This window comes from Pelodiscus sinensis, chromosome 6 (genome assembly GCF_049634645.1).
Source record: "Pelodiscus sinensis isolate JC-2024 chromosome 6, ASM4963464v1, whole genome shotgun sequence".
NCBI classification, from domain to species: Eukaryota; Metazoa; Chordata; order Testudines; family Trionychidae; genus Pelodiscus; species Pelodiscus sinensis.
Window position 1 is genome coordinate 5,166,459 of NC_134716.1, and position 13,253 is coordinate 5,179,711.

The following is a 13,253-nucleotide window of genomic DNA, read 5'->3' on the forward strand; positions in this document are numbered from 1 at the left end:
ACCACTCATGATTTTATAGACCTCTATCATATCCCCCCTCAGTCTCCTCTTTTCTAAACTGAAAAGTCCCAGTTGCTTTAACCTCTCCTCATATGGGATCTACCCCCTCAGCCCTGGGTCTATGCCCTAAGCTCTTTAACCGGTTATTATGGCACTCGGGTCCTTTGGACATACAACGGGAAATGCTTCGTGCTGGTGACAAATACAAGAAACTCAGTGAGTCTGTTTGCCATGGGGCAGTTCGCCACATGGACAGCGGCTGAGTATAGAGATGAAGGACAAGTGAAGGACTGCTCAGGCAACCCCCTCGCTAGCCTAGGTTGCCCATTGCTGGCTTGGACTGTGAACTCCGGCACACGAGGGCTGTCTTTGACAGTACGGCCCAGGGAGGCTCGGGTGCTATTGTAACACAACGAACAACAACAAAATATTTGTATTAATTAAAAAATATAGCAGCAGCCAGTACCAGAAAAAAAAAAACAATCCCATGAAGTCACAGCTTCATGAAATTTACAATCTGTCTGAAATTCTGGCGACTTCACACAGAAGCATAAATGATACATGACAGGCAAATTCCCCCAAGGACTCTTAAAGGTTCGAGATCATTTTTGCACAAGTTGGGACTGTCTCTGGAAAACAAGGCACAAGCTGCTTTGTTTCAAGGTCCTGGGTCACAACACCCTTTCCTGTTGACAAAGAGCTGTGCACACACAACCGGGAGATTTGTTCCATATACTGCCCAGCCAGGAGTGGCTGAGGTGTAATTGTTCTGCCTGGATATTAGTTATTCTGCGGCAGCCCGGAGGAGCCCCAGTCATAGACCAAGACCCACTGTGCTAGGTGCCGGACACATGCAGAAAACAGACACATCCCATCCCAACAAGCCTACAGTCTAAGTGGCTTTACAGCTGTCTGTGCTTTTAGGGCTCAAATCCCCAGCTCCTGGCTGAGGAGTTCTGGGTGGATCTCTCTCTGGAATTAATCAACACTCCTTTGAAAATCTTAGCCTGACTGGCCTGAGGCGTTGTGGTAGAGTGACGTCAGTCGGTGTCACCTTTCTTGACTAAGGTCGGGAAAGACCTTAAGAACTAGGAGTCACCAAATGAAACTAATAGGTAGCAGGTTTAAAACAAACAAAAGGAAGTTTTTTGTCATGTAGCGCACAGTCAACCTGTGGAACTCCTTGCCAGAGGAGGTTGTGAAGACCAGGACTTTAACAGGGTTCTAGAAAAAACTAGATAAATTCATGGAGGACATCAATACTTATTAGCCAGGGTGGGCAGGGATGGTGTCCCTAGCCTCTGTTTGTCAGGGGCTGGAAATGGATGACAGAAGAGGGATCACTTCATGATTCCCTGTTCTGTTCATTCCCTCTGGGGAACCTGGCATTGGATACTGCTGGCAGACAGGACTCTGGGCTAGACGGACCTTTGGTCTGACCCAGTGTGGCCGTTCTGATGTTCCCCAAGCGCTGATTAGACTGTTCAAGACAGAGGTCTTGTATCTCATCGCATGTGTTTGTATGGTACCTAGCCCAACAAACAACATGACCCTGCTCGGAGCTTTAACGATATTCCAATAATGTCTCCTTGGCACTGGCCACGCCTGCTTTTCTGAGGAGAATGAGCATGAGAAATAATCCCAGGTCTCAGACGGGAGGGTACAGAGTCCTAACTTGCAAGCAGAGCTGGGAATAGGACTGTCTATGAGTAGTGGGTGCCAGACTAACTCAGTGCAGACCCTCCCCTCTCCTTCTTCATTCCTAGCCACGAAAACAAAACAATCTCTCCTCTCCTGGACCATCCAAGTGCCATCCAGTGGTAAAGGCAGCCTCCCCCACGACTCGCCTGTGACATCACTTGGGACTACATCATGCTTTTCCTGAGCCGTACGTCAGATCATGGCATTTCCAGGAAGAAGGGAGCCTGCTTTGATTCATTAGTTGTGTTACGGTTGGGCCAGAAGTCCCCTATCAGGCTCCAGGGTTCCATCGTGCGGCTGCGCAACTTGATTTTGGTTTAGGGCTGCTATTATACGTCAGGGTAAAATATGATGGGGCTGGAAAACACCATTCCAACAACACTGACAGAGTCCACACGCACTGTGTGCTTCTACTGAGAAGATCAAGGTGTAAGTTCAAGCCATTCAATGGAAACCTAGCTAGGAGTTTTCCCCTCTAGTGTCACCAGAGTAGCTCTGATACATCGGGCTGCTGAAAGCATTACTTTTCCTCTCGCTTACACCTGCTTCCCAATTGCTGCTGTGGCTACCAAATCAAGGCCAAGGTTGTCAAAACCCCAGTTAGATTAATTAACAAAATAAAACTATTTAGAAGCTGTCCCAATACGCAGCACTACGCATGTTGTTGTTAAATTCCTTCAATTATCCCATGTGCATATCTAATATGTGTGTCTCTTTGATTCTGTATTAAGTTTCAGAAAAACGAGGGCTGCAGACTGATTCCTTAAAATAGATACAAAGAATTTTTTTTAAGAGTAACATATTATTCATTTCTAGGATTAATTATCACAGGCAAATGATCTGGTCAAATCCTCGAAACATTTATATAAACAAAGCCAGCATCTGGGATTGAGTTGGATCAAAGTTTAAAAGGGCTAAACCACCATCCTAACTCACCAAACTGACCAAGACCAGGGATAAGAAGAAGGGTTTTCCCTCTATGTTAGGAAACTGCTTGGTAACTTGCATTACTGAGAGCATACGTCTTGATCTGAAATCTGGAACAACCCGCCCTTGCCAATGGCAGGAAGAGAAGGAGTTTGGTCAGCCATTGATTATTTCTAGTGTAAGAAACCCAAAGTTGTGAGCAGGACAAAGAAAACATCTACCAAGGGTTCCAGTAGTTCATCTCCCGCACCTTCCTGTATTATGCACAGTAGCATTTACAGGTCTCAGCCAAAAATGGGGCACCATTGTATTAAGCACTATAGCTGGGTGAAAAATTTCCAATGAATAGTGAAAACAAATTTATGCATTTGGGTCAAATTTGGGGAATAGTTTCAGACCCCAAAATTGATTTCTTTCCCCCATGAAAGATCAAAATGCTTCATTTTGACCATTTCAAAACAACATTTTGACTTTTCAAAACTGTTAGAAATTAGGCTAATTTTTTAAACCAAGACAACAGGTAAAAAGCAGCCCAAAATTACTCAAAACAAATCAATAAAAATCATTTGGGGTCAAACTGAATGAATTGTTTTCTCCAGCTCCTTTGGGGGAAAAAGTCGATTATTCGCTTAGTTCTCCTACGTTCTATTCAAGCACACTGTCCTTGTCACAAAGCACTGGCAATCTAAACAAAAGACACAGGGTGGGAAAAAGGAACCCTTCACCACTGGACTGATGAGGTACTGAAGCATGGAGAAATTAAGTGATTTGCCCAAGGTCACTCTGGCAGTCTCCAGCAGAGTTCCTGGCTCCCAGTCCTGTGACTTATCCACAGGGCCATTTCTTCTTTGTAATTGATCAAGAAAAGTAAAGGAGACTCAACAGCGCTGGTTGGAAATGTGTTTTCATTGGAAAGCGGAACTTGAGGATTCGCTTTGGCTTTTGAAGTGTTCTGTGTATTTTAGGCATTTCCAGGGGCTCTATGTGGATTTGCAAGTCCTCTTTACAGCCTTGCAGCATACCAGCCAAGATGAGATTGTAAGCTCTTTGGGGCCAGAGACCATTTTTACTATTAGTACAGCACCTAGCACGATGGGGCATGGCTCCCAGATGCTACCCCAATAATAATTATTAATAATGCTGCCTGAAAGAGTTGCTTACCCGCTGGAGGTTGACCTCTGCATTCAGTATCTCATCCACAGCAAACAATGGCACGGAAACATTTTGGTGGAGAAACTCTGAGAAGGTCTCGTTGTCAACCAGGAAATCCCGAAGTTTCAAACCTGTCAGGCGAGACATAAGCATCACTCGAGTTTTGTTTAGTGCAACAAGTCCAAAAATGAGAAAGAATGGGAGCTCTTCACACTGCAGCAAAACGCGGTGGGGGCAAGGGGAAGGGATAACACCACAAGGAAAACAAGCGCTGTGCCGAAGTGCTCTAAAACACAGCAGCATGCCGCGTGGCGTTGGGCCTGCCATGGTTTTACACCAAGAACAGAATCTTTGACAACCACCTCCCTCCTGCACCTTCACCAGCACCTGATTTGTGGGATTTAATTCCCTGCCACCAGGGCACTCAATGGTTTAGAATACGCTGCTCTGCAGCGATGGGGAAATACACTCCAGCGCAGAAGGCCAGGCACAAATGGGTTAGGACTTCACTTAAGCTCTACTTTAAAGGCTTCAGCAGGACTGACCTGCTGGGCAAGGCCAGTAGGAGATTCACTAAATCTTACGGAAAAACGTTTGACTATTAATTAAGATGGATGCTCATCATCATCATTGTTATCCATCGTAAAAGATTTCTAGGCCAAGCACAGACAAGGGTGCCTGGATTCAGACATTACCAAATGAAATGAAGAGTAGCAGGTTTAAAACAAGCCAAAGTAAGTACAGACCAAGTCAACCTGTTGGACTCTTTGCCAGAAAATGTTCTGAAGGCCCAGACAAAAGTTTAAAAAAACCTAGCTAAATTCTGGTCCATCGGTGGCTGTCAGCCAGGATGGGCAGGGAGAGTGTCCCTAGCCTTTGTTTGCCATCAGGGATATGGGAATGGGCAACGGGGGATGGATCACTTGGTGATTCTGTTCTGCTCATTCCCTCTGGGGAACGTGGCTTTGGCCACTGTTGGAAGCAGGATAGTGGTTGACATGGACCTTTGGTCTGACCCAGCCTGGCCGGACGTGACCGGCTGCAGAGGAGATGCACAGGCATAGGCCAAACCGATTAGGCAGAGAAGCAGATGCTTTTTCTACCCAAGGAAGAGCAGAGGCACAAAACAGTTGACAGCTGATGGCAACACGGGAGAAAAACCCACGTGCCGAGCCCCAGTGCTGGCATTCCGTCCCAGCTGTTCTGCTCGCCCTGTGGCGAGCAGCAGCCCTTGTGGCACGGGGCTCTCGTACTTGTTTTAACAAGCCGGGCTGCTTACAAGCAGCACGCTGGGCGCATCTGAGAAGGCACAGGACTAGGCCTGCTGCAAATCTCAACAGCCCTGGGAGGGGATGGGGAGCCAGCCAGGGGAGCCACATGCCCCCAGAACACGGCGTCCCACCCTCTCCGCTTTTCTTTTGTGCGGCTCCGTCTTGACTTGGCAGGCTCCCAGTCTGGCAGAAGAACAAGGAGGAGCGAGAAGGGGAAGAAAAGCAACCTTCCCCCGCGCTCCTCGCAGCACGAGCACGCCGGGGTTACTGTCGGGCATTGCTCTCTTTCCTGCATCTCTGGTGACACGTTCCCTGTAGCCTTTTTGTTCTACATGAAAAAATCATCGCCGCCGCCAGCTGGGCTGGGGGAAGCCAGAGGGGAGGTTACTTCAGGATGAAAGCTCTGTTCCCAGCTCCCAGGCAAGGATGATTTAATAACCTGCCCATGGATCACACTGAGGGGGAAAAAAATCCCAAACAGGCTCATGCAAACCAACAGGCCTAGGCAGCGCCTGCCACGGCGGAAAAGATTCAGAGGGCTGGATCCTTAGCCAGGGGAAATCAGCCACGTGCAGCGATTCACACCAGGCGAAGGCTTTGCCCCCCAAATCACTCAGGCCTGGTCTACACATCAGCTTTAAAATGCCACCGCAGGAGCACGGTATGCCGAAAGGGGGGCCACGGCAGGAGCGGTGGGAGAGAGCTCTCCCAGCGCTCCATGTAAACAAGGAATGGAAAATCCCGTTTAACCAGGTAGCTGGTTAAATGTTACAATTAACCGGGATCCAGCGGGCAGGGGCTGCTGCAGTCCTGATGAGCCGGCTGCGCTGTGGGCTGCTCTGGCCAGGCCAGCCTGAGCCTGCTGTAGACAGGGGGCTGGTCCAGCCAGGCTGGGCCCACCTCACCGTCACATTGGGTGTGTGTGGCAGGACTGCTCCAGTTCAGCCGGGCCACTGGTCATTGGGTTACATCCCTAACATAAACCACCTCCACAAGGGGAGTTACTAACCGTGCGCCCAGCAGTTCCCAGCGCCGTGTCCTCGTTCACACTGACGCTTTACCGCGCTGTAACTTGCTGTGCTTGGGGGCAGGGGCTGGTTTCACACCCCAAGACAGAAAGTTACAGTGCTGGAAAATGTCAATTGTAGATTTAGCCTCAGATCCATAAAACTCCTTCCTCCTGATTTCTGACTACTTCCTCACTGCTCAAGAATTCCTCCATGCGTTTACTCTGTGTGTTTTTACGTCTGACACAGCAGCACGTAAAGACCAGACGTTTGCAAGCTTTTTCATTTAGCCCAGTTCTAAACACAATCTACTTTTCTAGTTGTTCCCAAAAGGTATCACAACTCATGGAAATCTTTTAATACATTTTTATGGAACATATCTCTGGCTCTTCCTGTATTTCCTCCTCTGGAAACAGAATCTTTGTTAGGAAATGTTCTCTTCAGTTTATCTCACTCCAAGCGCTAGACAACTACGGGAAAGCAACTTGCATTTTACCATAGAATGTAAGGAAACTACTTGAGATTCCCACTGGCCTGTCTGTAAAGATGATGCGGACTGCGAAGGAATCTTGCTTTCTTGTTTTAAAAAAATCAGTAGCATAATCAATGTCCCTCGGGTGTTCTTTTCCCTCATTGTGGCTAGCAAATTCAAGAGTGCGCAGTACTGTAGCCAGCTGAAATTCCCATGGCAGGATATTCCTACATTTGTTTTCACCCCAGAAAGTCAAAAGTTTTTCACCAAATGGAAAAGTCTGCATTTTTTTTTTTTTTTTGATTCAGAAATGTCAAAACATTTTGTTTCGGGTTGGTGCCACCTTAATCTTAGTCTCACAAGCAGCCGTGCCGACATACCTGAGGTCCCAAAGAAAGCCTGTGTAGAGCAGTCTCAGCTCCCCCATCTCTTGACCCCAAGTCCTGTACCTGAACCAACGCTCTCTTTTCGTGAGCTCCTCCTGCCGCTGGTCCTGCTTCCATCAGAAGAGACCGGGCCCGCCACAGAGTCCCCGCTCCTCAAATCATGGCCCATGCAGCGACTTGCTCTGGAAGCCACTCAGAGAGCTGCCTGAACTCCAGCACGGGAGCCTACGGTATATCTACACTGCAGACCTGACAGCAGCACAGCTATCCCAGTGCAGCTGCGCCGCTGTAAGATCTCCCACGGGGCCACTCTACGCCAACGAGACAGAACTCTCCCTTCGACACAAATAAGCTGCCCCCAACAAGTGGGGAAGCTGACGCGCTCCTCTCAGTGTAACTTATGTCATGGCGGGGGGGGGGGGGGGAGGGGTTCTCACACACCTCTTAGCAACAGCAATTATACCACCAAAGGTGCTAATGCAAACACAGCCTTACAGGCTTCCCTCTCGAAGCAACCATCAATGCAAGTGTAACCCAGGCAATGCAAACAATGCAAGACTGTTTAGTTCAAAACTGCCCTGATGCCCGCAAACCGCACAGACAGTCACAGCTCCTGAAATCGGGAACAAGAAACACATTGAATAACGGGAGCGCTTGAAGAGGGAGGCCCCCCGCTGGAATTACAGTGTCATCACCAAAATGCCCCCCTTCTTCACACACAGGTGGGATGAGCATGTCTGGGATACTCAGAGCAAAGCGCACGACGCACAGATGACTCCTTCGTGCATCTCCTGTCACGCGTGGCAGGACAATATTCAAATACGGTGCGATTTAATGTATTAACCAGCCAGGATGGTTCTGCTAGGTTATTAACTCAGTATAATCAATAGATGCAAGAACAACACTTGGTCAGTCATTTTGCCATGCGAATGAGCGAACAAGAATGCACGCGAAACAATGAATTCACACGGCAGTGGCTCGTTTGGGTAATGCTGACGGCTAATTTGGCTCCTGAACCCCTGAGGCCTGATCTACGTCCCACGGACATGCAGAGCCCACCCCCTTGGGCCTGCCGGTCACTCCCAGTCCAGGACCATGGTACTGCTTGTGTTACCAACCAGCTGGGCAGCAGCGCAGGCCATTCTGGTGGGAATGTAATAAATCCATTAATAGCACCAGCTGAGCCCTACCGGGCAAACTTACTCTAGGCTTGGGGGTAAGCGCAGCTGAGATAAAGCAATCGAGTGCCACTGAAGTCAAAAGAGCTTTGCTGATTTACACCAGCGGAGAAGTAGGGATGATAATGGTTAAGGGTGAGGCTTACCAGTTATAGTTAACCAGTGAGGCCTGCCTCAGTTAACTGGTTAACAAGTTAAACAATGTTTAACTGGTTAACTCATTCAACAGGATTTTACATCCCTACTAAGGAGCTGACCCAACATCTCCTCTCTGGACTGTCCAGCCAGCTTTGCTTTTCCATTCCCACTCTATCCCACCCCAAGGCCTGGATCCTGCAAGGCGCTGTGAGCGAGCTCCAGATGGGCAGCTAGCTCCCTGCTGCTCTTGGTTAATTAAAACACCGGTAGATAACAAGGCAGCCAGTGTGTCCACGCGCAGAGACTGCATCTGCGGCAATTCCTGAGATTCTCCTTCTGGGGCATCCGAGTCAGAAAATAACTGTGTATCTTCTGCCCTGCCTTTGTGTTGCCTGGCCTTTCCATTTCCCCCAGCCCTGCTGCTCCTTCCCCTTGCTCCTGAAGTGCACGCAGCGGCCACTAACAGAAGAGAGATTGCGTTGCCATAAAAACAGCATTAAGGCATCCCTGTGAGATCAAGGGGCCACATGGGCTATGGAACCTTTTCCGTCACTCTGGACCATGGGCAGATTCTTGTCAGTGTCTGCAGAGCAGCTTCAGGACTGTTCTCGCGTATCTCTGGCTGCCCATGGCTGGAAGGAGCTGCTCCAACAGCAGGGAGCAAACCAACCAAGTGCATTGGCACAGCGCCCCATCCTTCTGGGTCCCTGCCCTGCCCCACTTTCCGCCCCAGGAAGGTCTCTCTCCCCACAGCTGCCCCTTGCGTTGCACCAATACAGCGACAACATCAGCGGTCTGATGCACCTGGGCTTGGCCAGGCGAGCTGCCTCTCCTCGCACAGCTCCCCAGCACAGCAAAGGAACATGCCTGTATAGTCAGTACCGCTTCAGCATCCCACCGGAGGGCCCCAGGGCAAGCCGGCCCGCAAAGTATTACCAGCTCCATTATACAGATGGGAAAACAGAGACACTAACGTTCATGAAACGGCCTGGCAGATAATTCAGCCTAGTGGGATGTGGCATACAAGTGGGATACAGGAGGCACTGCGTTCTCAGCCTGGGTCGTCTACTGATTTCCTGAGCCAGTCTCTTCGCCTCAGTTTCCCTGCTGATACAATGGAGGTAATATCCCCTTTGGTGAAACCTGTCCATCAGACAGCCAAGAACCCCTGCTCCTTCCATCCGCCCCCGCAAGACTAAAAGAGGGAAAAGAGACCCGAAACAAACCTAAACCTACCCCAGTCAGAGTTCTTTTATCGAGAAAAGACAGAACAGCCAGAGCATCCACGAAGTCTGAGACTTCACGAAGGCCAGTCTATTTTCTGAGGAAGGCATTTAGGTCCTACAGTGACGGGCAGCGACATGAAACTCTGGGGCAGGCTTGTAAATTGTCAGATTGAAGACTAGATTTCAGGGCCTTCAAGCTCTCAGCAACTCTTCCTTACCCCTGAGGAAACCACATCTGTTTACGCTACTAACAAACCCTTTTGATCAGCTGGGAAATTTTCATCTGCCCTTGTTATAGTCCCTTGATTTTGGCCACGAAGCAGGCTGGAGTGACACATAAGCCTCCTTTAAGGGCTCATTTTGCTTTAAATTTGTTCCTCACTGCAGACGGCATCCTTCCCTGGTGCGGGTGGCATAGCTCTCACAGCTCAATCTCCTCCTAGCCGAGGCCGACAGGTGCGAACACAGTCACAGGGACGGGTTACACAATGTTACCTTGATTCGCTGACAGGAAACTGAGCAACTCCGCAAGCCTGTGGTGCAAGACCTGTTAGCATAACACTGTGCGGTTTGCCTCTCACTACAGACATCCCTACCCCACAGGCCGGAGGAAAGTTGAGGTGCAAGGCCATCTCCTCTGCAGCCCCCGGAGCACGTTCCATCACCAGCACAGAGGAACGCACCTTCAGACGTGGTCAAATGCTGGGGCTGAACAGAACTGGAGCAGCAGAGAGACCATAATCACACGAATAGGCTCGCACAAGGCGGGTGCCCTGGGAGGAAGGAAGGCTCTTTCTGCCCGCTGAGCTCACTTTCCAGGAATTCCCCAAAGTATTATTTCTGCCAGGCCCAGTGGGAGACTTGGGTCTCCCAGGCCAGGGTGCTTTTTATGTGAAGCAAAGAGACGGATCGGAAGCACCGCTCCACGTGGTTTACGAGGTGAACACGCACGTGCTGCACCAGAGCCAACTGCAAACGTTGACGGAGGCTAAGAGCACGTCTCCCATCCTTTCCCATTCAGCTGTCTTGCTAAAGGGGCAAGACGGCTGCTTTAAATGCTGCGCCACGTGCATGTGAGGAGAGCAATTATTCTGAAAGCGAGCACTAGCATACAACGGGCTAGAATCCTCAAATAATAAGAACAGCCACTGCTCGGCTGGCTTCAATAGGGCAACGCCAATGTACACCTGTTGAGAACCTGACATGCAGCCACCAGATTTACCCATATAAACACATTATTTTTTTCCTGCTGGTAGTACCTTGAGTCCCCAGTTGCTATCAAGGCCCTGTTGTGCTAGGCACTGTATATACATATAGTCACAGACAGTCCCTGCCCCAAACAGCTTACAAAGGGCAAGAGGGGAAATAGAAGCAAAGAGAGATTAAGTGATTTGCCCAAGGTCACTCAGCGGCGCAGTGGCAGAGCTGGGATTCGAACCAAGGTCTGCAGAACTTCAATTCCCACCCTACTAGAGAACATTCTCCTTCTTCAGATACTGCACGAAAACAGACACACACATTTTCTATTATTTTTTCTTCCCCTATGGACCATCTGTGATTAAAACATGGTTTGCCAAATGGAGACTAAAACAAAAAAATATATATTTTCAAGCTGCTAATAGCATAGTCCACATGATCAGGTGTTTTTTTTCTAATTAGGCTTATGTACTGGAAAGTAAGAGAGGGCAAGAGAGTTTGTGTGTTGGGAAGGGGGTGTTAATAATTACAGCTCAAGCCCCAGTGGGTGGGAAATTTCAACCAAAATGAAAACACCCCACCATTTTTTTTAAATTTTGGTTGAAAAGACATTGCATGTCTTACCCTACAGCCAGCCCCACCCACACAACCACATCCGAAATTTCCTTACTCAGTTGAAGCCAAATGCAACATTCAGTGAATTACCCGATTTCTACATTTCAAGATTTTAGGGGCTAAAAGTTACCAGAAACAAAGCCAGAAATCCAAATAAAGCCTGACGAGAGAAAATAACTGCATACTGAAGATAACCATATGCATATAATTTTGATTACACAATACCAGTGTGTAATAAACTCCATGGACACGTTTATACATAAAGTGCAAGATAACAGGAAAGCACTAAAGCTCTATTGTTTACTTAGTACAATTTCTACCTCTCAGTTCCAGATAGAGTCTGTACTTACAGATAAGGCTCCAGCAGGTACTAAAGCAAAGTCACACAGGGCTTTCAGAAACACCCCCAGCAGCGTCCTAGGCAGGCAAATACTAGTTATATGGACTCTATCATCAGATCTGGGAAATGCTTGTTTTCTCTGTTATTATGGCTATCTCCAAGCAGAACCGTGCCCTTAAGTTACAGGATTTTGTTGCCTGCTGGAATAACACTGTTATGTATTTTAAGTGCTATCATTTAAAAAAAACAAAAACTATCCGTTTTCCCGGGCATGGGGCCAAGCAGTAAGTTGGCAGTGAAGAACATACTGAAGAAGAGAACAGAAATGCCAGCCAATACTGGCGAGCAATATTTCGCTTAAGAGTCTCCTCTCTGTTAACTCACACATGCTGGGTGCTAGCCCTTGGGGGGCCTAAGCAGGAATATTTTTGCTTCTCTCCCACTTGTACAATGTTTACTATTAATTAATTAATAGGGGGACCCTTTGAGCTGTTTGGGAAGTTCAGATCTGAACTATGACTCGACCAGGACACAAGCACTGTACACGTTGTACCGTGCCACCCTGTGCCATGCCGGCAAGTTCCGTCGCTGATTGCGATCGCGTAATTGCGCTGTTAAAGAAAACAGATGCTTTGAACGTTCAGGGCCAGCCTGACCCCTGGACCGCTCCTGGGGCAGGAAAGAGTCTTAACACTTCGCCAGGGCCTTGGTATCCAAGCGCAGAGAGAATTTCCTACACAAACTATACCGCGGACTGGAAAAAGGCCAGGGGAAAGCGGAAGTGAATTCCAGGCAAAGGGACACAATCTTGGCATGGGAGAAAGGGAAGTCAGAGTAGGAGAAAGCAGGTGGAGTCAAAGGACAGGTCGAAACACTACAGTGGGTCGTGGAATGTCAGGCACCGAGTGCGGAATGTCAGGCACCGAGTGCGGAATGTCAGGCACCGAGTCACCGGGGTGATTCCAATTCTCCTCATTGTGGCCACATAGCTGCTCTAAGGGGCCGCACAGCAGGAGACAGGGAGGGAGTGGGTGGGAACTGGGGAGAGGGGCAAGATGGGGCTTGCAGGGCTACTATGGCCCTCTCCCCTGGCTTGGGGAGCCAGAGCCCCTTCCCCTGAAGCTACTGCGGGCAGAAAGAGAGGGGAGGCCTTTCCCTGGAGCTCTGTGCTGCCTGCAGGCAGGGAGAGAGCTCCCCCCCACCAAACTAGCTGCTGCCCACAGGAAGAGGGCTAAGGTGTGTGTGTGTGTTTGTGGGGGGGGGAGGGGGGAGTCAGCCTGCCCACATCCCAAACTTCTCATCCCTGGTCCCATCCCAAAAACCCACAACCCTAACCACTGGCTTCAGCCACGTAGCCCCCAGCTCTGTGCAGGAGCTGGCCCCTGGCTCTGGCCATGCAGGCTCACACACACCCATCACCCCTCAGGCCTCCTCTGCCCCCCTTCCACACACCCCAGCTGGGCTTAACCTGTCCCAGGGCTTGCGGAGAAAAGTTAACGTGGCAGCATCACTTTTCCCACAGACTGACTTGCTAGAGGGGCGGCGGCGACCAGCGATACTTGCACATTTGTCACTATCACTTATCGCTGCCTCCCAGCCTGTTACTCAGCCTGCTGTGCCGGGGGATACGAAGGACTGCACCC

General features: G+C 49.3%; 1 protein-coding gene across 3 annotated transcripts in view; it reads right to left on the reverse strand.

Annotated features, from left to right (window-relative positions):
* The window catches only part of ABCA1 (ATP binding cassette subfamily A member 1), a 122,953-nt gene that overhangs the window by 60,980 nt on the left and 48,720 nt on the right, over positions 1–13,253 (reverse strand). For all 3 annotated transcript variants that reach the window (XR_012904577.1, XM_075931352.1, XM_075931353.1), the window contains exon 6: positions 3,790–3,911. Coding sequence is in view for 2 of the 3 variants with exons in the window: in XM_075931352.1 (XP_075787467.1) it covers positions 3,790–3,911 (122 nt within the window). In the remaining variant the exon portion in view is untranslated. The remainder of the gene's footprint in view (positions 1–3,789; positions 3,912–13,253) is intronic.